The sequence below is a fragment of the Carlito syrichta genome, unplaced genomic scaffold, assembly GCF_000164805.1.
Source record: "Carlito syrichta isolate Samal-C Ts95f unplaced genomic scaffold, Tarsius_syrichta-2.0.1 Scaffold296499, whole genome shotgun sequence".
NCBI classification, from domain to species: domain Eukaryota; kingdom Metazoa; phylum Chordata; class Mammalia; order Primates; family Tarsiidae; genus Carlito; species Carlito syrichta.
In genome coordinates, this window is record NW_007240595.1 from 863,367 (window position 1) to 889,557 (window position 26,191).

The 26,191-nt window shown below is 42.6% G+C and overlaps 2 protein-coding genes across 2 annotated transcripts; one reads left to right on the forward strand and one right to left on the reverse strand.

Annotated features, from left to right (window-relative positions):
- Positions 1–3,484: 3,484 nt before the first annotated feature.
- RPL27A (ribosomal protein L27a) lies at positions 3,485–6,859 on the reverse strand. Its single transcript, XM_008054573.2, has 5 exons — positions 6,786–6,859; positions 6,361–6,424; positions 5,851–5,926; positions 4,949–5,123; positions 3,485–3,658 (listed from the first exon to the last, which is right to left on the reverse strand). Exons 1-5 carry the CDS (start codon positions 6,786–6,788, stop codon positions 3,530–3,532), a joined length of 447 nt encoding a protein of 148 aa, XP_008052764.1. The 5' UTR covers positions 6,789–6,859; the 3' UTR covers positions 3,485–3,529.
- Positions 6,860–10,270: 3,411 nt separating this feature from the next.
- LOC103256810 (ubiquitin-conjugating enzyme E2 variant 2-like) lies at positions 10,271–14,314 on the forward strand. Its single transcript, XM_021710652.1, has 2 exons — positions 10,271–10,294; positions 14,042–14,314. The coding sequence occupies exons 1-2, from the start codon at positions 10,271–10,273 to the stop codon at positions 14,312–14,314; spliced, it is 297 nt and encodes a 98-aa protein (XP_021566327.1).
- Positions 14,315–26,191: the final 11,877 nt, after the last annotated feature.

The following is a 26,191-nucleotide window of genomic DNA, read 5'->3' on the forward strand; positions in this document are numbered from 1 at the left end:
GGATCGCCGGAGCCCAGCAGGTCGAGGCTGCGGTGGCCGGGAGCGGCCACTGCCCTCCAGTCTGGGCGACCGGGTGAGACTTCAACTCAAAAAACAAAACAAAACAAAAAAAGTGTACAAGTTTTGCCTCCCCCAAGCTCATAAGATGAAACTGCTTTTTCCTAAGTTTTATGTTCTTCCAGAACATTTTCCTGTGTGTGCAAGTCCTTTCTTAGCCCAAGTTGATTCTAGAGGTTTAGAAATTCCCATTTTGATAGTGTAGGTAACGAACGTGCATCGTTCTGTTTTTGAGACGGGATCTCACTCTGTCGCCCAGGCTGGAGCGCTGCGGCGCTATCCCGGCTCACCGCAGCCTCGACCTCCTAGGGCTCAGGCGATCCTTCCACCTAATTAAAGAATATATATATTTTGGGAGGTCTCACTATGTTGTCTAGGCTAGTCTCCAAGTTTTGGGCTTAAGCAATCCTCTTGCCCCGGACTCCCAAAGTGTGGGGTTACAGGCGTGAGCCACCGCGCCTGGCCGATGCTTCCCGTTCGTCAACGCACCCCAAGCGGGTTGCGAAATGCAGCAGAGCTGGCCAGTCCTCCGCCATGAAAAGGACCCACGGCCGCAGAAAGAACGGGGGCGGAGTTGAACCTCCCGCCGAGACTGGGGAAGCGGCTGCGCTCGCGCCGGAAATGGCCGGGCTAGAGGCCGAAGACAGTGCCGGTCCGGCTTCCGGGGTCGGGGAACTCAGTGTCCCCGGAACTAGGACCTCGCGTCCCCCGGAAGTGGTTCTCGGCCGAGGAGTGACCCAAATCCTGGTGGGTGCTGTGAGAACACCAGACTTGGTGATGCCGACCAAGGAAAGCGGCCGCAGGAGCTCCGGGCACTGAAGGTCTCTAGGCTTCGGTTTCTGCCACAGGGGTGATTGCTTTTGGGCTAGTTAGCACTGAATAGGAATGCATTTATTTTTGAGTCGAAGTCGCACTGTCGCCCAGGCAGTAGCACGATCACCGCAGCCTGGACTTCCTGGGCTCAGATGATCCTTCCGCCTCAGCCTTCCGAGTAGCTGGAGGTACAGGCTAAGTTTTTCAAAATTTTTTGTAGAGGTCTGTTGTCCAGGCTGGTCTCGAACTCCTAGGCTCAAGTGATCCTCTCTTGGCCTCCCAAAGTGCTAGGATTATAGGTGTGAGCGACCGCGTCCAGTATTAATGCATTTATTGAACTGAAATTTAAGTCCACCGGGTACAGTTGCTCACGCTAGTAATCCCAGCGTTTTGGGAGGCGAGGCAAGAGGATTGCCTGAGTTTGTTACTTGGAAGGTGCATTAGAATCGTCTAATCCCAGCAGTGGCTGTGAGCATGCCACTTCACTCCAGCCTGGGTAAGAAACTCCAAAAAAAAAACCGCCTATAAATCCGACTTAACTGATTTTGATGAGGTCTGCTTTTGCAAATTTCGTTGCAGACACTTGCAACTCCAAGGCTTGGATGAATATATACTTAAAGCACATTAATATACTAAGCCAGTAACTATATCATTTCCATTCTATGCTCTTAAATCAGTTACCAGCTGGGTATTACGTTTTCAGTACTGTACATGAACAAATGCTTGAAGGCCACTGAGTTGGAGGGTAACTGAAAGCGCCAATCTTTTTTAGGAAGATCTAGTCAACCCTGTGTACTAGTCAGCCACGGAAGAGATTGGCAGCATGAGCCTCCACGCCTACAGGGCAGGCTAGTCAAAACTTGGCAGTTAGTGAGAGTTCAAGAAAGCACTGGCATCAAGGTGGATCGGGGCTCAAAACTCATCACATAGAACAGTGTCTGTTTTCAGCAACGTTGTGTCCCTCACTCTTAAAATGAAATTAAGATCAAGATTGAAGGTTTCTGGTCCTATAAAGCAGAGCTAAGTGGCCACTCTAGGTCTGTTTCATGCACTCATTTGGGACATGATTATCGGGCTTTTCATGTCACCCAGCTTTCTTTGATAAGAGTACCACCTGGGGAAGAACCAGAGTGTATATTCTAGGGAATCAAGCTAGCAACAAGGCAGCTCTTAGCAGCATCTGCCACAGCTATTAAACTAGTGATCGCCTTCCCCAGAACTCTAGCCCCTTCCATGCCTAACTTTGTGGCCTGCCCTACTCCAATCCTATTATACGCTTTTTGAATCCTACCCCTTTTCCTGCAGCTTCCCACTGTAGCTCAGAGTAAGCTGTCTCCAGGATCATCTCCCACCATAGCACCCCTTTTTCTAAGTTTTCCTAAAACTCATCAGTTTGCTATTCCCTCAGCTTGGATCAATCACAGGAAGACTAACTGATCCCACCACCTGCTCCTATGATAGCTTGCACTTAAATTACTAGGTCAAACAAAATAGTGCATGCTTTCCATTTTATTTCATCTACATAATCTTTAGGTAGACACCTTTACCTACATTTTAAAGATGAAGAAACTGGATCAAGTCCAAGTGTTATACAGATATTGGGTATAAATTATTAAATGGAGTCTCTCATTATCATCTGTTGTAGGTACTAGGACTCAGTTTCCTTATTAGAAGGTCTCTATAGGTGAGCCCCTATTAATTTACTTTTCTCCATCAGCACATAAAGATGCAAACCCAAATAATACATTCAATGACTGTCCACCCAAATAAAGGTTTCAGGATTGCTTATAATCCTCTATTCTTATCCAAAGTGCTGGGATTACAGGTATGAGCCACCACACCTAGCCAAAGCCCAGTAGTGTAAGTACCATCTTCATTATTTCTTTGTGCAGGCTGCCTTATTCTGAATCAAAGATTCAAAATCTCAGGAAGAGCTATAAAGCTGTAGCAAAAGATTCCGTTCTAGCCTTAAGAATTTTCTAATTTTACGCACTACTTTTCAGACTAGAAGAAAAACGCAACCTCATGATTTCTTTAAACATGAAGACCCCTATGCACAGGGACCTATAAATCCCTCACAACTGCTTTCTGAAATCTAACCCACTTTGATAAACAAAAAAGTCCTGGTATGCTTAAAATTCAGATTGCTGGATCCAGTCAGGATTTTGACTCTGCATATTCTGGTAGTAACTAAAAGAATTTGGTTCAAGATGAAGAAGCCACAATGAAAAAATCTTAAGTTGAGGAATTAAGTCCCGAAAAACTGCCTCAGACTTATCACTGTCCCTCTTTAGAATGTGACCCATTAAAACTCAATCTTCGTTCCACGGAACAGTTATGGATACATTCTCCCATTCACTGTAAAATTTAGAGTACAATGCAAACAGGCCTTTCAACCAGTATTACAATTATCAACAAGTATCATTCTCACTTTATAAATGAAAGTGTTTATAATCACTGCCTCAAAATGTTGGTCCTATCTTTACCATATGCTTTCTGAGGTGAATCAGGAACCCACGTCTGCATAACCTGTAACTCCTAGAACTTGTTAGGTGGGTTCCCAATGTACAGGTAAGGATGTAGAGATTCAAAGAACCTACACTGAGACCATAAGAAAAAAGCATTCGTTAGCATTTAATGAACCTCCCTCCGTGTGGCTTCAAGCCACCAGGACACAGGCTCCCCCCACACCCTTAATCTTCTCCTCAGCTCTTCTGCTGAAGAATTTGGCTTTCACGATGACAGGCTGCTTTGGGAGCTTTCCCTTTCCCAGAACTTTGTAGTAGCCCTAGAAGAAGAGAAAAAAAGTTTATAACATACCACGGCCAGATGCCAACCCTGAGTAAAGATGCCTGCCAACTCACTTTCTAACTAACTAAGGTATGTTTCTGACCTGGGCACTAATGGGAGCACTGATTGCCTCCACCAGTGAATCAAGACCAGCAAATTCTCTCCGAGTACTCTAGCACACCAGGACAAGAGTGGTGTCGAGATGTGACTCTAGTCTCGGCAAAGCACAAACCTTCATCTGCCCAACTACCCCAATAAATAAAAGGACAACCACATTCCCAGCAGTGCTGTAAGTATGACCACCAAAACTGCTCAAGGGACATTAAACAATTTGATGATGAACTAAAAGGTTCCCTAGGGTTCTGACCTTTAAAAAGACCACCTTCGAAAGGCATTGTGGCTTACACCTGTAATCCCAGCACTTTGGGAGGTGGGGGCGAGAGAATTGCCTGAGCAACATGGCGAGACCTCATCTCCATAATAAATCAAAAAATTAGCTGGGCATGGTGGCACATGCCTGTGGTTCCAGTTACTTGGAAGGCTGAGGCAGAGGAATCACCTGAGCCCAACAGGTAGAGGCTGCTGTGGCCTTGAGTATGCCACTGCACTCCAGCCTGGGCAACCGAGTGAGATTCAAACTCAAAAAAGAAAAAAAGCTGGGCTCGGTGGCTCAGCCTGTAATCCCACGCCTTTGGGAGGCTGAGGTGAGTGAATTGCCTGAGGCCGCGGGTTCGAGACCCACTTGGGCAATTTGACGAGACCTCATCTCTACAATAACTCAAAAATCAGCCGGGCATGGTAGTGCGCACCTGTAGTTCCAGCTACTTGGAAGGCTGAGGCGGAAGGATCACTGCAGCCCAGCAGGTCAAGGCTGCGGTGGCCGGGAGCAGCCACTGCACTCCAGTCTGGGTGAGAGTGAAACTACAACCCAAAAAAAAAAAAAAAAAAAAAGAAAGGCCTACCTGCTACTATCAGGCCAAAGACATTAGGCACTGCTACCGAAGGAAAGACATTCAAGCAAAAATAAAGTGACACAGAAATGAGGGAGCGAAGTATCACTCTCCAAATGTTTTGCTTGAATCAGAAAGTAAACACTTTATTTTCATTTCTGAGAGGGAAAACACGAACAAGGTAGGGAGTAATTGAGTTCCATTCTGGCCGTTGTGTGTTACCAAAAGGTGGAATTGTCTGGCAATTAACTGGGAAGTATAGATTTTGTGGATAAGAGTAAGCCTGTTTTATAAGGGACGGCAAGGAATCATATAACAGCAATACCCAATTCACTCACCGATCGCACCACATCAATGATGGGAGCAGCTCCGGTCTTATTTTTAGCAGCATTCACCCTTGTCTGCTCACTGACCAAAGTCCACAATTTATCAAGGTTGACAGTTGGGCAGAAGCTCTGGTTCCTCTTTAAATGGTAATGCCTCATACCAACTTTCCCAAAATATCCTGGGTGACTGGGAAGAGAAAACAACAATACATATTCATAACCTCACTCCAATTAAGAAGTAATGTTTACTTTCTTTATAGTTATCTCCCCTTATTGCAGTGTAAATTGCTTACTGGCGTAGAACAGTGACAGGCACACAATACATTTTTAATTAAACAAATGTCTAAAAACCATCAAAGACTTATCTTGAGGAAAAGGCTAGCTTTATTCCATGGAACCAGAGTAAGTTACTGAGGTTATGTACAGTGCCAGGGCTAAAATTCAAGTCACTTAATTGCATTTTACAAAAAACAATTACACACTCCTGTAATAGAGGTCTTCTAAATTAAAAACAGAATGTGTCATTCCCTAATTTGCGAACATAAGTCTACCAGTTGTCTAGGTCAGTCTGAACCATGTCACTAACCTGGTGACTGACTATGCCATAAAGCCCACAGCCAGTGAATAAGGTCAGCAGTTGTTCTTCGAGGACTCTAGCACACTAAGGCAACAGCCGATACCCAAGTGTGACTCTAGCCTCGATGACAGGTTCTCAGTTCCCATCAAGTGTTAACTTGGCAAAAGGCAGCAATAGCAAGTTTGTAAGAGGCTTGCTTCCAGACTTTAAATGTTCTAAGCCAGACTCCTATGCTCCTACCACCCAAGCCATCAATGTCAGCCCCCAATGCACCCCACCTCCCAAGTTTCTACCTTGATAAATCAATCATCAGTAAAAGCAGTCCAAAGACACTCACTATTTGTCGAAATTGATCCTGTGGTGATGCAAGCCACCAGCATTACCACGGCCTCCGGGGTGCTTTCGGTGCTTGCCTGCAGGAATGCAAATCTCATGGTTAACATCAGCCTTCTCTTGCCCTTCAATACCGCCTCTCTCGAAATCAGAGCATTTCCCCACACCTCTGAGCCCCTGCTTATGCTGTTCCCAGCCTACAACACCGCTTTCAGTATTACTGTTCCTTGAAAATTACGGGGAAACATCTTTTCAGTGTCCCCCATCACAGTAGTCCTACGTACTCCATGTCAATAATGCAATACTGTGACCTGCTCCATTTTTATTCCCACGCTGATGTGAAATTCTCTGAAAACAGCAGTACTGAAGGACCCTCAGAGAGGAAAAAATTAACAGCTGTCAAAATGCCCCACAGAAAGGTCTTGTTTTAATCCACTTCTAAGTTACCTAACTCCTGACTAACCAAGCACCCAGGAGAGCTCGAGGCCGACCAGGAGAGCAGGCCGGCACTTACCGATACGGCCGTGGCCGTGACTCACGTGGCCCCGAAGTTTCCGGGTCTTCCTCAGTCTGGATGGCTGTGTGGGAAAGAGGCTTATAAGTAAGGACTGAGTAAGAATGGGCAGGGGGCGACGCTTGCCAGCCTAGGACGGGCTCCCTGGAGCATTCAGCCAAGTCGAGGTGACCTCCCAACGGCCCAGGTTGGCGCGGACTCATCAGGATGGCGCTCGGGCCCGCGCGGCTTACAGACCCGACCCTGGGTTGAGCACGCGGACCCAGAATCCCGGCCCTGGGCCTACGCCGACAGCCCCGCTCTGCAGCCGGTTACATGCGGCCAGGAAGCCCCGGTCAGGGTCGGGAGGTCGGTGGCTGGGGACAATGGGAGTAGAATCGGGGGCCCGCCAGCAAGGAAGCAGAGAAAAGAAAAAAATCACCTACCATGGTGGCGGCCGAGACGAAAGAGGAAGGCCTCCTCGAAGTCTCGCGACGTATCGAACACGGGGCGGGGCCAACGCATCACTTCCGGCCAGAGGGCCGGGCCTTGGACGGGGCGTCTTTGGTGTCGCTGGTTTGCACGTCGGCCGCCAGCTTCCTCTTCCTGCTGGTAGTCGTCGACCTCCTTTCGGAGTCTTGGTCGCCCTGAGTGCTTCTCCGCGCAGCCCGTTGTGCCAGGTTCAGAACTGTTGAGGAACCCGGGCTGTGACGTTGTGGTGCTCGCTGCCGCGGCGACGTAGGCCAGACCCCTTCCTGGTGGCTTGACCCGGGAACCGCTTAGGCCGGCTCCAGGAGCCTCCGGGCCGCTCCTCCCTTTCTAAATGCCCGGCCCTAGGCGGCCCCACGCGCCTCCCCCGTTCTTAGGGGTCTGTCCGGCATGGTGGAAGGCTGCTTGCCTGTCTCCCGGCCGCAGTGCGGAGCCGCGAGGCACCGTTTAACCCTCTGTGTGCCCACCCGGCATCTCCGTTTCCTTTACAGTTTTTGGGCCCCCCCACCCCGAAAGAAACGCCACCACCACGTCCGGAACTGCTCGCCCACACTCCCGAGAGGGCACATCCGCTTTCCTTTTTTTTTGCCCTTGTACTGTCATCTTGGGTGTCCTCCCGAGTTGGAGCAACCTGCCATGCTTCTGGGACCTATATTCCTAGTTGCTTTATGGTCCTTTTCATCCAGACCCTGTAAATACGTTTCTAAATGCCACATTGAAATTTTCTCCTGAACCTACATGACATGCCCGTGATCTTGTGACCTTTTACTTTCTTGGACCAGAAAACCCCTGCTCAACTTGGAACCCCTGCAAACATCTCCTCTCTGAAGCTTTTGTGACCCATGCAGTCACAGTTGCTCACTTGCCCACCTGTACCATAGCTCTCGTGTAATTATTGATCTGCGTCTGCCTTCCTTGTTACACCAAATTCCTTAGGGCTCAAGGATGATTTTCTTTTATCTGTGCACTTCCAGTTCCTGGCATGTAGTTCATGTTCAACAAATGATTGTTGATTGAATAAATGAACTTATTCTCACCTCCCTGCCTTCACAGTTAGTGGAGGAGGCATCCCTCCTTTCTTAAGCCAACTCCTTCAACCTGTGTTCAAAATCCCATCCCCTCAGTTAGTCTGTGTGTGTATATGTGAGTGTGTGTAATTTTTCTTTGTTTAGTTCCTTTTTTGGCTAAAATTAAATTCTCCCATGTCTCTACAGCCCTCTTTTTTTTTTTTGACTCAGGGTCTCACTCTGTAGCACAGGCTGGAGTGCAGTGTCATGATAGCAGCCTCAACCTTCTGGGCCCAGGTGATCCTTCCACCTCAGCATCCCAAGTAGCTGGGGCTATAGGCATGCACCATGCCTGCAATCCAGCCCACCTCTCTCAAAGTGCTGGGATTACAGGTGTGAGCTACTGTGCTTGGCTCCTTGCTCTTTCTTTTACAGCCAAAACAGTAAACTACAAATCCTGTCCATTGGCACCTTCACATTTGTTGTGTAATCCACTGTAATCTAGATATTAACCCAGTTTCAAATGAAATTGCTCTTAGTAAAGTCATCAGTGAACCAACTGCCAAATTGAATGGACTTTTCCCATTCTTAAAACCACCTGTTCTTTCTGTTGTACTTTACTTCTTGACTTCTTTTTCTACAGAAACTCTTGCCCTTCTCCTACTTATCTGGCCACTTGTCAGTCTTCAGGTTTTTATTTGTCTATCATTTAAATGTTGATGTTCCTCAGCCTTCTGTCCTTGTCTCTTTTGTCTTTTCACAGTACATGGTCTTCTTCAGTGGCTTTAACTCACTAATTCATGTCTCTATTGCTGAGTCCCACACTCATATAGTCACTTAATTACTGGTTAGTATTCCTTGGAGAGTCTACAGACAAACATGTCCAAAGAACTCAATCTTCCCTAGTCACTGGTGCCTTCTTCTTTATTCTATATCGTAGTGAATAGCACCTAGACAATGAAACTGTCCCTAAGCCCTCTTTTTTTCTAACAGCCATGTTCTTTAGTTTCTCTATTACTCAAATCTGCTTCTTCCTTTTAAGCCCTATTGCCACTCCATTCAGGCCCTCACTCTCTCTTACCTAGAGTTTTCAACACCCTCCTGTGCTTATTTTGCCTGCATTCTAACCCTCTTCCAATCTCTCTATCCTTCACACCTCCATCAGGTTAATATTCAGTATTCCCAAAACATGACTTTTATGTTTTTACTTATTTGATTTAAAAGTTCAGTAGCTCTTCATGGCCAATAGAATACAGCCCACCTGCCTTTCCAGCCTTACCTTATCTTCTCCTCTATATAAGCTTTCTACTGCAGATGCACTTGGTCCATTTCTTCTGCATTTTTGCCTCTGTTCTTGCCTGGAGTGCCCACCCTCTTTCTGAGCACATATCCTGAATCTTAATCTTTAAGGCCTGCTTTATAATCTGCTTTCACAATGATAATAGCCAACATTTCCAAAGCATTTTGCAAAATGCATCTATCTGCCCTAGAGTTCAATGCTACCAGCCTCATTTTATGCATTAGAAAACTGAGGCACAGAAGTGTTGAGTGACTTGCCAGAGGCTACGTAGCTGGGCCTACCCTTTAGTCTCTCTCCAGATCTCCTGCTTTTACCTCAGTGACCACTCCCTCTCTGACCTCACAGTATTATGGTCTTCACCACTCCTTCAACCTTAATCACATACTGCATGTGAGCAGCAGAAAGAGGGGTCTTGAGAGTGAAAGGCAAGATTTAAGGAGAGATTATCCTCTATTTGACATCGAAACTGACCAGTAAGTGCAAAAGAGGTGAGCTCAATTACCTGGAAACTACCGTTGGAAAGATGATCTGTCAATGAAGGTATGGGCAGAGCCTTGGAAATGGAAGGTAACTATCAGGCATGTTGTAAGTGGGGCCTGGAGCAAGGATCAAGATTATGCAAGGGGTAGAGGTAGGGTTCTGGGTGCCATTCTGTCCCTCTGGTCACCTGGCTGAAGAGAAGGCTTCCTTGAGTGGACCTAGCACTCCATGTTGAGTTCGGTGTTCACCTAACATTCTTCTCATCAATGGTTTGATCTCGAGGTGGAGAGCGAGTGCCCTGGGTAGTTGACTGACTTGGCTCTGATTTTCTAGCCAGCTCCTTCTTCACAAGACAACCATGTAGCTGAAACATACAGCTCATGTGGTATTTGTTCAGTGTGGGTCTCCCTAGGTCAGTGGAGCTCTGAGAGAAAAGACAAAGCTAAGTTCTATATCTGCAAAGCTGAGTAGCAGTCAGATAGTTTTCATTAGTTGATCTGTCCCTCCCCACCAGGCACATGGGACATGACTCCTGAATGGATGTCCTCTGTGACATCTCTTCTGAAGTAGAGCATGACCTTGTGACATCTCAGGCATCTGGGCTTCCTCAGATGTCAGGGTCTCAGAAAATACCTGTGAAATGAGCAGAGGGAAGATGATGCCAGGATACTGCATCAAGGTGAGGCAGGGAAGTGTGGTGCTTTTTTGCTACTCCAAGCTTCTCTCCAGACGAACTTGGGAACATACCACCACCCTGAAGATGGCCCCGGTGTTCCTTCTTCCTTTCTCTCCTCTCTGAATTCTTGAGTTCATCTTCAGTCCTTTAAACAGCAACAACAGCATGAATAGATATAGCCCTGTTATCTTGTTGTCCGTCTTCAAAAGTGGACATTTGGAGATTTTATATAGCTTTTCTTTTTTAAGTAGAGAACTGTTTATTCAAGATGGGAAAACAAGTGTTTTTACTCTTTTCTAAGAGAGAATTAGAGAAAAACTCAGAAATTCAAATTTATTTCAGAAAGAATTGAAAAATTATATGTAATAAAAAGTGCATTAAAGAAAATTCTGAAAAAAATATAAGTATAAACACTCCTAAAATTATTCCACTGTTTTCATTTCTGAATATCACCTTTTAGCTCTTGTCTACATGGAAAAATAGCTGACTGCAAAGTTGCTGATCAGAGTATATAAATTCTTTTGTATTCTACTTTTCATTAATACCACAACATTTTTCTGTATCACTACTTAGTCTTCATGATTATTTTTAACAACCAAAGAGTAATTTATCTTCAGCATGTACTATAATTTATTAAGCCAACTATTTGTGTATTTTAGTTTTTTATTATTACTGTATTCTTTGCTGTTAGAGACAATGAAGCAATGAACATTTGTGTGTGTGTGTGTGTGTGTATATATATATATATATATATTTATTCTTCTGTTGAATAAATTGTCTAGGATAAATTCCCAGGAGTGAGATTGCTGGATTATAGGATATGAACATTTTTATGATTCATTTTATGTTGTTATATATTTTTTTCCAAATAGATTGCATCAGTTTATGCACTAGCAATATGTACAGTTTCCAATTTCATTTCAGTCTCCTGAGGCTCAGGGTTTTTTGTTGCTTTTACCAGTAGTTTTTGATATATGGCATTTAGGGGGAAATCCATAGAATCACAGGTGGGGTTTTCTTCGCACAAAGTAAAAATAATCTAATTTGAGGATTGGGGATTTTTAGGAGTCTTTCTTTCCTGTGTTGGATAGATTTTTTTAAAGTCTCATTTTTCTACATGGCAATTATATTCCTAAAAGCTTTGTTGGAAGCTGGGATGGAAAACCTTGCTGCCATTAAACTCAGAATAGCAAATTGTGAAGACAGGAATTTTAGGAACAGCTCATTCAGTAGCAGAAAAAAAAAGGAGCTTAAATATTTGGGTTTTAATTTAATTTCAGAAGATAAAATTAGTGGAAAGAACACTGAAACTTAGGTTCATTTCCTAGTTCTGTCTTTACTACCTGAATTATATTGAACAAACAGCATATTCTCTTTGAATCTCAGTTTTCTTGTCTGCATAATGAAAAATTAATGAGATTCATTTATTCATTTTACAAATATTTATTGAGTATGTACTATGTTCTAGTACTATACACAGGTTCCTGGCAGGTGAGAGGCAGGTACGATGGTGAAAAAGAAAGAGTCCTGCCCTAGGACTGTGTCTCAGACAATGAGCAAGTAAACAATATATCACATACAACACAGTATAGCAAAGTAGGTGTTCTCTCATTATCTAGTGTTTCTCCCTAAAATAAGTATTATTTTGTTAATTCTATACTAGCTAAGTGCAGTGATTCATGCCTGTAATCCCTGCACTTTGGGAGGTGGAGGTGAGAGAATTGCCTGAGTCTACAGGTTCAAGACCAGCCTGGGCAACATGACAAGAGCTCATCTCTACAATAAATTTTTTTAAAAATTAGCCAGGCTTGGTGGCACATGTCTGTGGTTTCAGTTTCTTGGAAGACTGAGGCGGAAAGATCACCTGAGCCCCGCAGGTTGATGCTGTGATGGCCATGAGCGTGCCACTGCACTCCAGCCTGCGCGACAGAGTGAGAATTCTACTCAAATAAAATTTTTAAAAAATTTGTTCTACCCATGCACATGGTATTTGAAATTCTTAATTCCAGTGTGATGTAGAGTTACTTATTCTATCTTTCCTTGGCCAAAAAAAAAAAAAGAGGAATAAATATTTCCCTTTTCTCAGATCCAGATATGGTAATATTAAAAGGGGATGGTTTGTGGCAAGGTAGTGTTATATATGGGGGTTTCTGTCCTTCTATATTTTCAGTTGATGTTTCGTTTAGTCTAAATTTCTCTATGACTTAAACAGAAGTCACAAACTGATTGCTCCAGGTATATGTTGTTTGGCCTATGGCGTTTTCTTATGTTTTAAAATTTAATTAGTTGCCAACATTATAAAATTTAAATAAAAATCTGAGTTTTTAGTGTTTTGAAAAACTAAAATTTGGAGACACTGAGCTCACATTCTTCTTAAGTGGAGCTCTTTACTCATATAGCCTGCCTGGCCCCTTAGGAATTTTATTATACTACCCTTGGCTTAAGTATCGTCTTCGAAACTTTTATCCCCTCCACTCTCCTAGGTTAGGGGAGATTGGAAGGAGAGAAAAGAACTAAGTCATGGTGAAAACAGCCAGAGCAAAGGGGTAGAAATTGGGTCATTTGACTTTACCCCTTGTCCAAAGATCAAAAAGCCATTGCTTGGATGTGCCTTTAAATTAACATTTTAACCTCATGGAGTTACTTCAACTGCTCTTCTAAGGCAGAAATAAAATACTTGTTCCCTTATATTATTACCCTGTGTAGTGCTCACTGGTGGTGGAAAGCCATACCACCTCCCTGAGTTCCCAGGGTTGTTATGTGAGGTCTAATGCAGCAGTTCTCAAAGTGTGGCCTACAGACCCTATGGGGGGATCCCTGAAACCTTTCAGGGGGTCCACAAAGTCAACACAATTTTCTTTGCTTTTTTATTTTTTGAGTCGAGGACTTACTCTGATGCTCAGTCTAGAGTGCAGTGGCACAATCAGGGCCTACCACAGCCTTGACTTCCTGGGCTCAGATGATCCTCCTGCCTCAGCCTCCTGAGTACTATTCCATCACACATGACTGTTTTTTTAATTTTTGTAGAGACAAGCTCTCACTATGCTGCCCATCCTGGTCTTGAACTCCTGGGCTCAAGCAATCTTCATGTCTCAGCCTCCCAAAGTGCTGGGATTACAGGTGTGAGCCACTGCACCTGGCCTCAAAACAATTTCCACTTAAAAAAAAAAAGTTAATTTAACTTAAGACTGTCCATGATGAAGCAGTAAAAATTTCATTAAATCTCAATTCTTAAATATATATCTTTTTTATATTCCATGTGTAGTAATTGTATGTATGTAAAAGGTACTAATGCTACATATCAAAGTGAGATACTGCACTCATGCTATTGAGTTACAAGCTAATTAGCTGCCCTCCCCCCATGGAATACCAGCACTATCTGAGAAAAACAACTGACAGATTAAACTGTGGTTATTCAGGTTTAGGAATGTGGCAGATATTTTCTCAAAAGTAAAGTGACAGTATTTGTAGCTCAGGATAAAATTCAAGATATTAAAGAGTGTGATTTTTTTTTACTGTATAATGATATGTGTCAATATTTGGAATATCTGCATAAGTCACTGAATTGACATTTTCCAAATGACCAATGCTTGATATTATAAAATTATGCTTGGGTAAAAGAGCAGTTCAGATTGCAAGATAGATTAGTGGACTTTAATAAAACAGTAAGAAAAGTTCATTGATGTAGTTTCAAATTCCACCAATTAACATTTAAGACGAGGCTACAGGAGAAGATGGCAGTCTCCACAGACAAATTATGAAAACAGAATATATAGCCTGAAAGTAGAATGTGGACCTAAATACCCAGAAGCTCCTCCATCAGTTAGATTTGTAACAAAGATTAATATGAACGGAATAAATAATTCCAGTGGGATGGTGGATGCACGGAGCATACCAGTGTTAGCAAAATGGCAAAATTCATATAGCATTAAAGTTGTACTTCAGGAGCTAAGACGTCTAATGATGTCCAAAGAAAATATGAAGCTTCCACAGCCTCCAGAAGGACAAACATACAATAATTAATTTTAGTGGATCTCAAACTTGTCTTAAATCAGCAACTTTTTACTCATGTTAATGTCTTGATTAAATATCACAATGCGAAATACCCACACATTAAGTAAAAGAATTCCAGCTGGTAAACATGACCTGGACATTTGTAAGAATATATTTAATATATGTACACCCATTATGTTTTCAGGTAACAGGAGGAAAAATGCGGCATACTTTTTTTTCTCTTGTTAAGGCACTGTCATTTAAACATAAGCCTGGAGTACCCGAAAGAGAATTACAAGATGAAAGCGTAGTGAGAAGTGTCAGCTGGCAGTGGAAGCATGTGTGTTTCTGAAAAGTAAAAGTCTCAGGAAAGGAAAACAGAAATGGCAGGCTTTATCCATCTTGCTTAGTGAAAGAGCTGCAGTTGAAATTGTTTAAAGTAGCAGGTATAATGAATATTGTCATAAATGTTAATTTTTGAAGCGGTGTGGGTGCTGACTACTAGTAGTATAAAAAATATGTTCAGGATTGTTTTGATACCTGTATTTATAATAAAAAATGTTGGGGGGATTGATGAATTTCTGTTAAAAGCTATTCCTGTGTGTTACATGTAACAGACATGGTAAATATTTGTTTACAGTCTCTGTTTAACAAACCATGCATTTAAGTTTAAGTGAAGTAAACATAAAGGAAATAGGTGTATGGATATGTGATTTTGAGATTAAAGTTAGTCTTAAAATGTAAATAAAATGTGGAATGTGTCCTCAGGGGAAAAAAAAAAACATTTAAGACTAGTGTAGTATCAAAGAAGAATATCCACAATAATCTGATAAGACTGTTAAACCACTCCTGTTTCTTCCAACTGTGTGTCTGTGTGAGACTGGATTCTTATACACTGTAAGCAAAACAACATATAACAGTGACTGCAAAAGCAGGTATGTCTTCTATTAAGCTAGACATTAAAAAGGCTTGTAAATATGAGAAAACAACATGAAAAAAACATTGATTTTTAAAATAATGGTTAATTTTTTTTCTAAAAAGTATGGTATTCATGTTAACATATAACCAACTATTTTTAAAAACTGATGAATATTTTACAATTTTCCCAGCTTTAACTTCTAATGTGGTAAACAGCAATAGATATAATCCACATAAACAAAATGTCTTTGGGATCTTAGAATAATTTAAAAAATGTAAAGAGGTTCCAAGACCAAAAAGTTTGAGAACTACTGGTCTAATGAAATGAACTCAACCATACTTGAACTTTCTAGTAGAGATTACCCTCACCTCTACTAGGGCTACTTTTGTAGCTTATTTTTGCCAAATAACTGCCCCAAGAGCCCCAGAAGAAATTGGAGGTGAAAGTCCATGTATTGCTTTATGCAGTGGCAACTTTTTTGGACCCCCAAGCAACCTGACATCTTCCAGCCCCATCACCTTTCCCCATAATATGTTGGCTCCCAAAGGCATAGGACCGAAGTGAAATTTTTATCAAACTTGCATAATTGCAGAGCCCTAGACTTGGATTAAATGATTTTTATTTTGTTTAATAAGTACAAATATTAAACTAGGTATGACTTCCTTTTGCTTTTTAGTTTTTATACTAAAATATACTTTACAAATTATAAAAAACTACTAAACTATCAAATTAGCAACATTAATTTCATATGTAGATGATATTTTGTTAAACTAAATTGTCACTACAACCTAAAATGTGGTGCTCATTGCTTGAGGCTAAGTTCAGCAAATATATGACACAGTGGAAATGGCTCAATTTCACCCTCATTCCAAGTACAATAAAACATTCATTATTGTGTGCCACAGTATCATTTAGACTTCATGTGACCAAAAAATGCATCATTTATGTGTTGAGTGTGCCCTTTTCTCTGCACATTAACCTGAGTTAAATAGTACTGCTTAGTGTGAACCAGATCCTAAACTTTTAACACTGTCCCTAAAATCTTATTGTGACAACTAGGTAGATGATACAGAATATTTATACTTTAAGCCGGGTTCAGTGGCTCAGCCTGTAATCCCGTGCCTTGGGAGGCTGAGGTGAGTGGATTGCCTGAGCCGGTGGGTTCAAGACCCGCCTGGGCAACTTGGCGAGACCTCATCTCTACAACAAATCAAAAAATCAGCCGGGCGTGGTAGTGTGTGCCTGTAGTTCCAGCTACTTGGAAGGCTGAAGCGGAAGGATCGCTGGAGCCCAGCAGGTCGAGGCTGCGGTGGCCGGGAGCGGCCACTGCACTCCAGTCTGGGCAACAGAGTGAGACTCCAACTCGGAAAAAAAAAATAAAAATAAAAATTTATACTTTAAAAAGCTCTATTATCAAAATGAAACACTAATTTTAAGCAAGTGTTAGAAAGACTGCATGAAAATATGTGTGTGGACCTCAACTTGAGAACATTGCTCTAATTAAGAATGTGGAATCTGGAACCAAACTGACCTGGATTTGAATTTGAACTCTGCCATTTGCTATTTGTCTTTGAGTATGACCTAACTTCTCTGAGCCTCACTTTCCTCAGCCTGTCCCTCAAGGTTTTATTTAATTTGCAAAAGTATCAGAATCCCTATCTCCAAGGTTGGTTGTGAGGATTGAGATAAAATACATAAAGTATCTGAAATCAATTTGGCCCTTAATAATATAATTTCCTTCCCTTTTCCAATATTGAAACTTGGATCAAACTTGTCCATTAGTAAAGAGAGGCACAGGTGTCGGACACTTTTTTGTTTTATTGTTGTTCCTACCATTCATGGAACTCTGTTTATATGGGACGCTTGAAGGCAAACAACCCTGTAGAAACACACAACCTAGCAGATACCTCCGGGCTTTGTTTTTCATGGCAGAGGTGCCAGGTCCTCTTTTTGGACCCAAGTGAGGGATTGAGGCTGAGGCATGAGCCTCCAGCTCTGGGGAGGGACATGGCCTAGACTTCTGAGGCTTGTTCTCTGAGGGCTTTCTGGCCTGTCCAGGAACTTCTGGCTAAAAGAAATCGATCACTCTGCTTTGTGCTTCACTTGCAGGGGGTGGAGCTTGCTCGCTGTACACGCTGCTTCACACCTGAGGATACCAATGGAAAAGCCCCAGTCCTGGGCATGGGCTTGGACATGAGCTTCATGGGGCTGACACTAGTTGACAAGAAACACTGCTCTAGGAGTGGACAGATGCAGACCATAGTATTGACCTGCGCACTGTGCCACTGGAATCTGCCAGGTGTGGTCTCTTGGCTTTTACCCTGCCAGCATTTGCTCTGTAAGCACTGCTTTCAGGGCCTGATCCAGGAACTAGAGCAGATTGCCAAGGCTCACGAGACTATCCCAGATGGTAAGTACAAAGGCATCACCATCTCCTTCTATATCACAGGTCTCTTCTTGTTTCATAGGAACTGAATTTCAGGTGAAGAAAGAATCAGAATTTAAATGCCCAAGGGACTCCCATTGCTGAAAGCAACTCTGGGGAATCTGTGAGACAAAGCAAATCCTCTTGATGCATAATATATCTGTTTTGTAACCATAACTTTTCATGTGTGGGGTTTCCTTAAATTGGTGGCACACTAAGAAGCCTGGAAAGGGTTTGATTCAAGGTTTGGCTGACTCCTCAGATGGAGACAATGTGTTCTGGCTCACTAAAAGTCTAATGCATAAGAAGAATGGCTGGCCTCCTAGGTTAGTCAAGAACAGATTTTGAACAGAATCACCCTGACTAGTGAGCCATTATTTATGCTGCTGCCCAGCAGAGAGGAGACTGTCTTGCTCCTGAAAGTCAGGTTTCCTAGGAAACAATCATGCTGAGAACTGTGAAGTAGGAATCAGTTTCCTTCATTTCTGCATTTCAGTATTCTAGCACAGGGCATGTAAAGGAGGTAGTAAGTATCTATTGAATGAAATTGTACAATGAAAAATCAAACAAGTTACAACACTTAGAAACATCATCGTTGATCTTTTCTGTTTATTTTACTCTCTGCAGTATTTCCGAATAATTTGTAGCACAAATCTAAGCTCTTTTGCAGCATTATAGCATTTTGGTTAACAGTGGGATTTAGATCTGGATTTTGAGCCCTCTGAATCCACGAGTAAGCTGCTTGGCATCTCAGTATCTGCTAAGAGTTTGGAGCACAGAAAAGATATGGTCTACTTTGATTTTTTTACATTAATATATGATTTTTAAACTTGTAACTTAAACTTAGTTTTCCCTTAAACTTTTAATTTTAACCTACAAATCTTATTCTATTTATAAATGGTGTAAATTTTAGCAGTAGCTTTTAAGGAACCTTTGAATAATATTTGAACTTATTCACACAGTTTGTTAATATTTGCTTTTATAAATTAATATATTTTAAGTACTTTAGTCATCTAGAAAATAGGCATTCCTAATTACATAAAGAACTCTTGGTATTCCAGTGAGTTAAATGTATAAGTATGGTAAATCTTAAATACGTCTTAAAAGTTTCAGTGCTGTTGGGTTAATATCTGGAATATATAAAGAACTCCTACAACTCAACAATAAAAAAACCCAATTAAAAAATGGGTAAATGACTTGAATAGACATTTCTCCAAAGATGATATACAAATAGCCAACAAGCACATGAAAAAAATGCTTAGTATCACTAATCATTAGGGAGATTCAAATTAAAACCACAATAAGATATTATTTCACACTTATTAGGATGACTGCCAAACAAACAAACAAAAAATAGGAAATAACAAGTGTTGACAAGGATGTGGAGTAATCGGAACTCTTTGTGCAAGCACTGTTGGAGGGAATATACATATGTAGCCTCTTTAGAAAACAATATGGTGGTTCCTCAAAAAATTAAAAATTGACTTAACAGGTGATCCAGAAATTATACTCAAGATAAATTAAAGACTCCAAGGGATATTTGTACACTCGTGTTCATGACAACATTTTTTGCATTAGCCAAAAGGTAGAAACACCCAAGTGTTAATTAACAGATAAATGAATAAACAAAATGTGTTATATACATATAATGGAATATTCAGCCTTAGTAAGGAAGGAAATTCTGACACATGCTACAATTGTCCAGGCAGGAGTGCAGTGGCACACTCACAGCCACCCCAGAGGCAACCTGCTAGGCTCAGGCGATCCTTCCACCTCAGCCTTCTATGTAGCCAGAACTACAGGTGCATGCTACCATACCCAGCTAATTATTTGACTTTTTATTGTTGAGATAAGGTCTCGCTAAGTTGCCCAGGTTGCTCTCGAACCCATGGGCTCAGGCAGTCCCCTCACCTCAGCCTCCCAAAGTGCTGGGATGACAGGCTTGAACCTGAGGATACCAATGGAAAAGCCCTAGTCCTGGGCACAGGATTGGACATGAGCTTCATGGGGCTGACACTAATTGACAAGAAACACTGCTCTGCTCTAGGAGTGGACAGATGGTGACCATAGTATTGACCCGGGGGGGGGAACCCCAAACCTTGTTTGATGAAAACATGCTTGACTTGGAACCAGAGAGGAAATTTCTTGTATAATAGTGGCATCTTATTTTCTTTAGTAGGTCCTACGGTCTGACTAGGCCATTGTTACTTTCCACATTTGCACTTATGGTGAAGAGTAGAATAAATTTTTTCTTTATTACTTGGAGTTAGTAGGACTCTACGTCATGTGGTATTTGTTGGTTTGTATGCCTGTCTCCTCCACAGGTATGTATTGACTACTATGTGATAGGCTGTATGGCATTTAGGGTATAGAAATGAAAAGACAGGGCCATTGACTTCAAGGAGTTCATATTCTAATGAACTAATAATATAGTGATGAGAAGATTGTTTGAAGTTCAAACAGAGGCTCAATAACTCGGTGGGGGGTGGGAGCGGTTCTCCACGCACCAGGACTGGTAGATATCAGTTGCTCATGGACTATTTTCTGAAGGAACCCAAATGAGCTGTCTGATGACAGGCAGAACTGTCACCTATCTCTGGGAAGTCTAGTGAGATACCTAATTTCTGAACTTAGATTTCTGGTCTGAAGTTTGAGAAGCCATGCTCGGGAGTATGTTTTTTTCAGAAGAGCTTTTGGTGCTGCCACTTTGTCTATCAGAGTAGGAACACAGACTTCCTAGAAGGGTTATCCTTTTTCTTCCAATATGGGCAGAAATATGGTTTTTTTAAAAAGTAAAATATGGGAGCAGGTAGAGCTATGGCAGGGGTAATAGATAGAGGCTGAGGAGTAGATAGGTTTCTAGCTTCAATGTTTCCAGCCAGATGGGGCCACATTGCATGGGAATGAGTTCATTTCCACAAATATATTTCTCCTGGTTGCTGATAGAACTGAGCAGTTGGTTTGTTGAATGGAAGAGAGGGGCTATGCCTGGGCTCAGGATCTGTCCAGCTGGTTTTATTTTATTTATGTATTTATTTATTTATTTATGAGTTGGAGTCTTATGCTGTTGACCAGGCTGGAGTGCAGTGGCATGCTCACAGCCACCCCAGTGTTGACCTACTGGGTTCAGGCGATCCTTCCGCCTCAGCCTTCCAAGTAGTCAGAATTACAGGCACGCACTACCACACCCAGCTAATTCTTTTTGATTTATTGTAGAGACAAGGTCTCACCAAGTTGCCCGGGCTGGTCTCGAACCTGCAGGGTCAGGTAATCCACTCGCCTTGGCCTCCCAAAGTGCTGAGATTACAGGCTGAGCCAACGAGCCTGGCCTGGTTTTCAACCTTAATACCTCAATAGAATCTTCCCAGGTCTGCACTCCTGTACTGGGGCTTGGAAGTGAGAGGATGGCATGAAGTGGGCATCTTTTCATTCAGCCAAACTGAGCCTTTCATTTCTGCAACCCCACAGCCTAACACAGAACACAACACAAGAGAGGGGCTTAAGTGAATATTTATTGAATAAATGACTTAATCAGTGAAGCTTGGAAAGAAGACTTTTTCACTTGTGATATTGTACCTTTTCATTCTTCAAGTTGGAGGTACAAATCATATTTATCAAGCACTTACTGGTTGGCAGACACTGTACTGAGCACTTGTGCCTGTATTATCTTTTCTAAACTTAAAGCAGCCCTATTAGATATTATTCCCATTTTATAGATGAGAAGCCTGGGGATTGGAAATTTTGCAGCCTAAGGTCTAACAACTACTAAGTGTTAGGTCAGGTTAAACTCAGGTTCACCTGTCTTCAAAGCTAATGATCTACATTGCAGCACTTTGCTCGGGGGAGAGTCCACACTCACCTAGAATACTGAACTGTAGGAGAGACTCCAAGGAGTATCTTTGAGGAAAGAACAAACCCCACATTGTGGCCCGAGCCATCAAGTGCAAATCTTAATTTTTTTATTACAATTTTAATTTAAATTGACAGATAAAATATATGTATTTATAGTGTACAACATGATGTTTTGAAGTATAAATACACTTTGGAATGATTAAATCTAGCCAATTAAGATATACATTTCCTCACATGGTTATCATTTTTGTGGCAAAAACACATTACATTCACTCTCTTAGCATCTTTCAAGAATATAGTGTGTGTGTGTGTGTGTGTGTGTGTGTGGTATAGTATGGTATAGCATGCTGTACAGTGGATCTCTTGAGTTTATTCCTGCTACCTAACTGAAGTTTTGTATGCTTTGACTAACATCTCCCAGCCACCTGACCCCCAACCACTCCTGGCCCCTGGTAATTGCCCTTCAACTCTCTAATTTTATGAGATTTTTGTTTTTTAGATTACACATGAGTGAGATTATATGGTATTTGTCTTTCTGTGTCTGGCTTACTTCACTTAACATAATGTATTCCAGGTTCATTCATGTTGTCAGAAATGACAGGATCCTTTTTGTGGCTGAATAGTATTTCCCTGTGTATATATAACACATTTTCTTTAGACATTCATTCATTGCTGGACACTTAATTTGATACTGTATCCTGACTATTGTGAATAATGCTACGATAAACATAGGAGTGCAGATATCTCTTTGATACACTGATTTCATTTCCTTTGGAAATACAATAGTCCAACTCTTATCCAAGGTTTTACTTTTCAAGTTTTTAATTACCCATGCTCAATGGTGGTTCAAAAATATTAAGATATTTTGAGAGAGAGAGAAATAGAGAGAGAGAGAGAGAGACACACCACATTCACCTAACTTTTATTACAGTATGTTGTTATAATTGTCCTATTTTTTACTTTGTATTGTTGTTAATCTCTTGCTGTGCCTAATTTAAAAATTAAACATTATTCTAGGTATATATGCACAGGAAAAACATATATATGGTTTGGAACTGTCTCTGGTTTCAAGCGTCTTCTGGGGGTTTTGGAACATATCCCCTGCGGATAAGAGAGTACTGCGGTATCCCTAGTAATGGGATTACTGGATCAAGTGCAAATCTTTAATACAGCCATAGCCTCATTGAGATTCTCCCCAGCAACTAGGAAAATAGAACTGTATCAGATCTCAGGCTCTTGGGAGATCAGCTGGGCAAGATCTTCAAAAGCTAGCGACAGGGACAGAGTAAAGGTAGGAGTGGGCTGAGAACACAATGGTTAGTCTTGCAGTGGGATGACTGGGGCTGCAGAGTCTGTACAGAAAGGCTGGACATTGGAAATAGATCTACTCAGTCAATGAGAATATCTACTTGGGGCTATTTACTTTTAAGCCTAGTTGAAAATGGTACCAGGTCAAACAGTGCATACCAAAATATTATCTTGAATAAATGTAGCAAACTCTGAAGGGAGCTAGCATCCCTAAAACTGACATTTACCACATGCTGGCTCTGACTTCAAGATTCTCCAGGTTGCTGTGGTTTGTTGTTGTTGTTTTACTTGGAGTTTCACTCTGCCGCCTAGGCTGGAGAGTAGTGGCATGCTCACGGCTACCGCAGCCTCAGCCTTCCAAGTAGCTGGAACTACTGGAATGTGCCACCAAGCCCGGCTAATTTTCTTGATTTGCTGTAGAGATGAGATCTCACCAAGTTGCCCAAGCTAGTCTCAAACCCACGGACTCAGGCAATCCTCTCACCTGGACCTCCCCAAGTGCTGGGATTTTAGGCGTGAGGCACTGCGCCCAGCCATTCTGTGGTTTTGATTTGTTGGTTGGGGGCAGGGGTGGCATTTAATTGGATATTTCATTCTCCATATGAGGAAAGGAACATTATTTATTCCTCTTTGAATCAACTAAGAGACAAATGAAGGCTAGGAGACTTTGATTCTGAGATGCAAATTGCAGAATCTAATTGCTTAGTAGCTTACTTTTCCCATTTTCTTTTCTTTTCTTTTTTTTTTTCTGAGTCGGAGTCTCACTCTGTCGCCCAGACTGGAGTGCAGTGGCCCCTCCCGGCCACCGCAGCCTTGACCTGCTGCTCCGGCAATCCTTCCGCCTCAGCCTTCCAAGTAGCCGGAATTATAGGCATGCACTACCACGCCCCGCTGATTTTTTGATTTATTGTAGAGATGAGGTCTCGCCAAGTTGCTCAGGCAGGTCTTGAACCCGCGGGCTCAGGCAATCCACTCACCTCAGCCTCCCAAAGGTGTGGGATTACAGGCTGAGCCACTGAGCCCGGCTGCTTTTCCCATTTTCAAAGTGCAGGGATGCAATTGAGATGTGGGAAGAACCCTGCCTGGTCTGAAAGTCACAGCTCCTGGAGCACATTAGAGCTCTAGCACGAATTGACTGGACAATCCTAGGCACTCCCTGGTCTTCAAGGCTGGACTTGATGGGCTCTATAAGCACCAAATAACCACCACAGCCCCATGTTTCCTGAAATAGTGAAGGCTGATAGCATATCCCTTGGACACCACTAATGCTGAAAGGGGGAGCAATCACTGTTCCTCACTGGGCAGGCCTTGGGGCTTTAGGAATATCTAAGAGAGGGAACTGATGCAAGATGCTACAACCTTAGAGTCAGAGAGGGAAATAACTCTTGTCCTAATGAGCAGCTCAGCTGGAGGGGCTCTAATGGTCTAGAGTGAGTATGTGAGGCAGCAGGGACCATCTCAGCTACAGGAGCCTGTGAAGCAGGTGACTGCTATTTGCTCATTCCAGGTGCTGAACAGTGTGTTCAGGCTTGTGGGGTCTGTTGTGGGCAGTGACCCAAGTCTCCCAGGTGTAGAGAGCAGGCTGCTGAGCTGGTCTAAGCTGGGTGTGTAGCAGGTGCAGAATGGAGCTCTGGAGCCCTATCAGTGGGGTGGCTTTTTAGTTCATGAACAGTTTCCTCACCTTAATTGGCTCTCTAGGGCCCTGGGAGCACCTCAGAACAGTACCTGTTACTGAGAGAGCAATTCCCTTGGTAGTGAAAGGAGACAGGCTGTGGGGGATGTGCTTGCTGCTGCCAGTACTGCTTAGAAGGCCATAGCTAGGATCGATTTGCTGAGGGAGGGAGTTCAAGGTGGCTGTGATTGATAGACAGGGTCTCAGAGGGAACTCTTGTCTGATGGGACCTTCTCATTTAAGGGGGACCAGTCAGGACTGAGTATTGTGGAGGCCAGAGAGCAGGAAAAACCTGTAGAGGTAATCTTCAATCTCTCACTACATAGATGGGGCATCAGGAGTCCAGAAAGGGCTAGGATCCTGCTGAAGGCTACATAAATGATCACTTGCAGAGCCAGGAAAAAAAAAAAAAATCCAGCTCCCTTGCCTGACAGCCCAGGGCTTGCCTGGGCCTGAGGATCAGTAGATACTGCAGACCCAGAGTAGGATGCTGCCCTTGGCTCCCCTACTCTCTCTCTCTTCATGCCCAGTTGGAGAGAGTATCCACGGCTTTGCATGGAGCATGTCAGAGCGTCAGTTTTTGGATTGACTCTTAAGATTTGGGGTGAAAAGAGATAGAGATGCTACCTGGGTCAGTGAGGATCTATCAAGTGAGTTGAACCTGGACTCATCCTATTACACTGTGGGCACTTTCTTAGCATGGAAGCCTGTGTCCCAGCTACTTGGTCCCTGGGAGCATGGACTCTGAAGGCCATGGACCATGCGTCCATCCATCTCTAGATCTAACCGTCACCTGATTTTCATGCCCAGATTCTGATTCTTGGCTCAGATCTGCTGCCTGCCTCTGCCCTACAGTCCCTGGCTACCCCTGCCTGACCTCAGTTTATTCTCTATTTTTTCCTATAATGATATTTTTCCTGATCACATTTCAGGTATTGCCACTGTGGTCATGCTTTGATTCTGGTTACTCCCTTTGACTGGGCTTGCACTTCTAGCCATCTAAGGGCCAAGTTGCTTACAATTGAGAACAGAAACTTAGTATGGCCTTTAAACCCTTTCCAATCTGGTTCCAAACTAATTTTACAGCCTTATCTCCTATCATTTCTCTATTTTCTAGCCTTATCAGTCTTCCTATAGAGGACTCACACTTTGACATCTATAATCTCCTGTTTATAAAGTTCCTTCTTCCTGGAATGTCTATCCTTGTTTAAAACATCATACCCAAACTTGAAGATCCAGCTCAGAAGTGACAGAGTTATCAGAACTAGAGTTCATAGGGATGGGAGTGGGCTTGGGAACAAGCAGAATCACCATAATCAGAATTAAACCCCAAGGGATGAAGCTAGAACAATTTAATTATCTGTTGCTTGAGGTCCCACAAGTTTTTCCTTTTTTTCATACAGGGTTAGATACTAAATATTTTTGGCTTTGTGGGTCATATAGTCTCTGTTATAATTACTCAACTACCATTGTAGCACAAAAACCTTCACAGTTTGGAAATGAGTGGAGATGACTGTGTTCTTTATTTACAAAAACAGGTGGGTTGTGATTTTCTGACCTGTTCTAGGTTCTGTTTGGGGAAATTGGGTGTGTTTGAATTTGTGGATGATGCCAAATAGAAATAGTTGTGAAGGAAGCAGGCAGGTTAGAAAAATGTGGAAAGGAATACCAGCTGGGGAACAGTGTTAGGATGAGGCTCATGGAGGAGAGGGCAGGGCAACTAGTAGGAAC

Bases quoted from the DNA above. Each gene is read 5' to 3' on its own strand.
- RPL27A (XM_008054573.2), bottom strand. The intron at 5,124-5,850 runs GTGAGTGTCTTT...TTCTCTTCCCAG, and splicing joins AGGATCAATTTCGACAAATA to TCACCCAGGATATTTTGGGA. The intron at 3,659-4,948 runs GTGAGTGAATTG...CTCTTCTTCTAG, and splicing joins TCATTGATGTGGTGCGATCG to GGCTACTACAAAGTTCTGGG.
- LOC103256810 (XM_021710652.1), top strand. From the start codon at position 10,271: ATGATGCCAGGATACTGCATCAAG. The intron at 10,295-14,041 runs GTGAGGCAGGGA...CAGTCTCCACAG, and splicing joins TGCCAGGATACTGCATCAAG to ACAAATTATGAAAACAGAAT.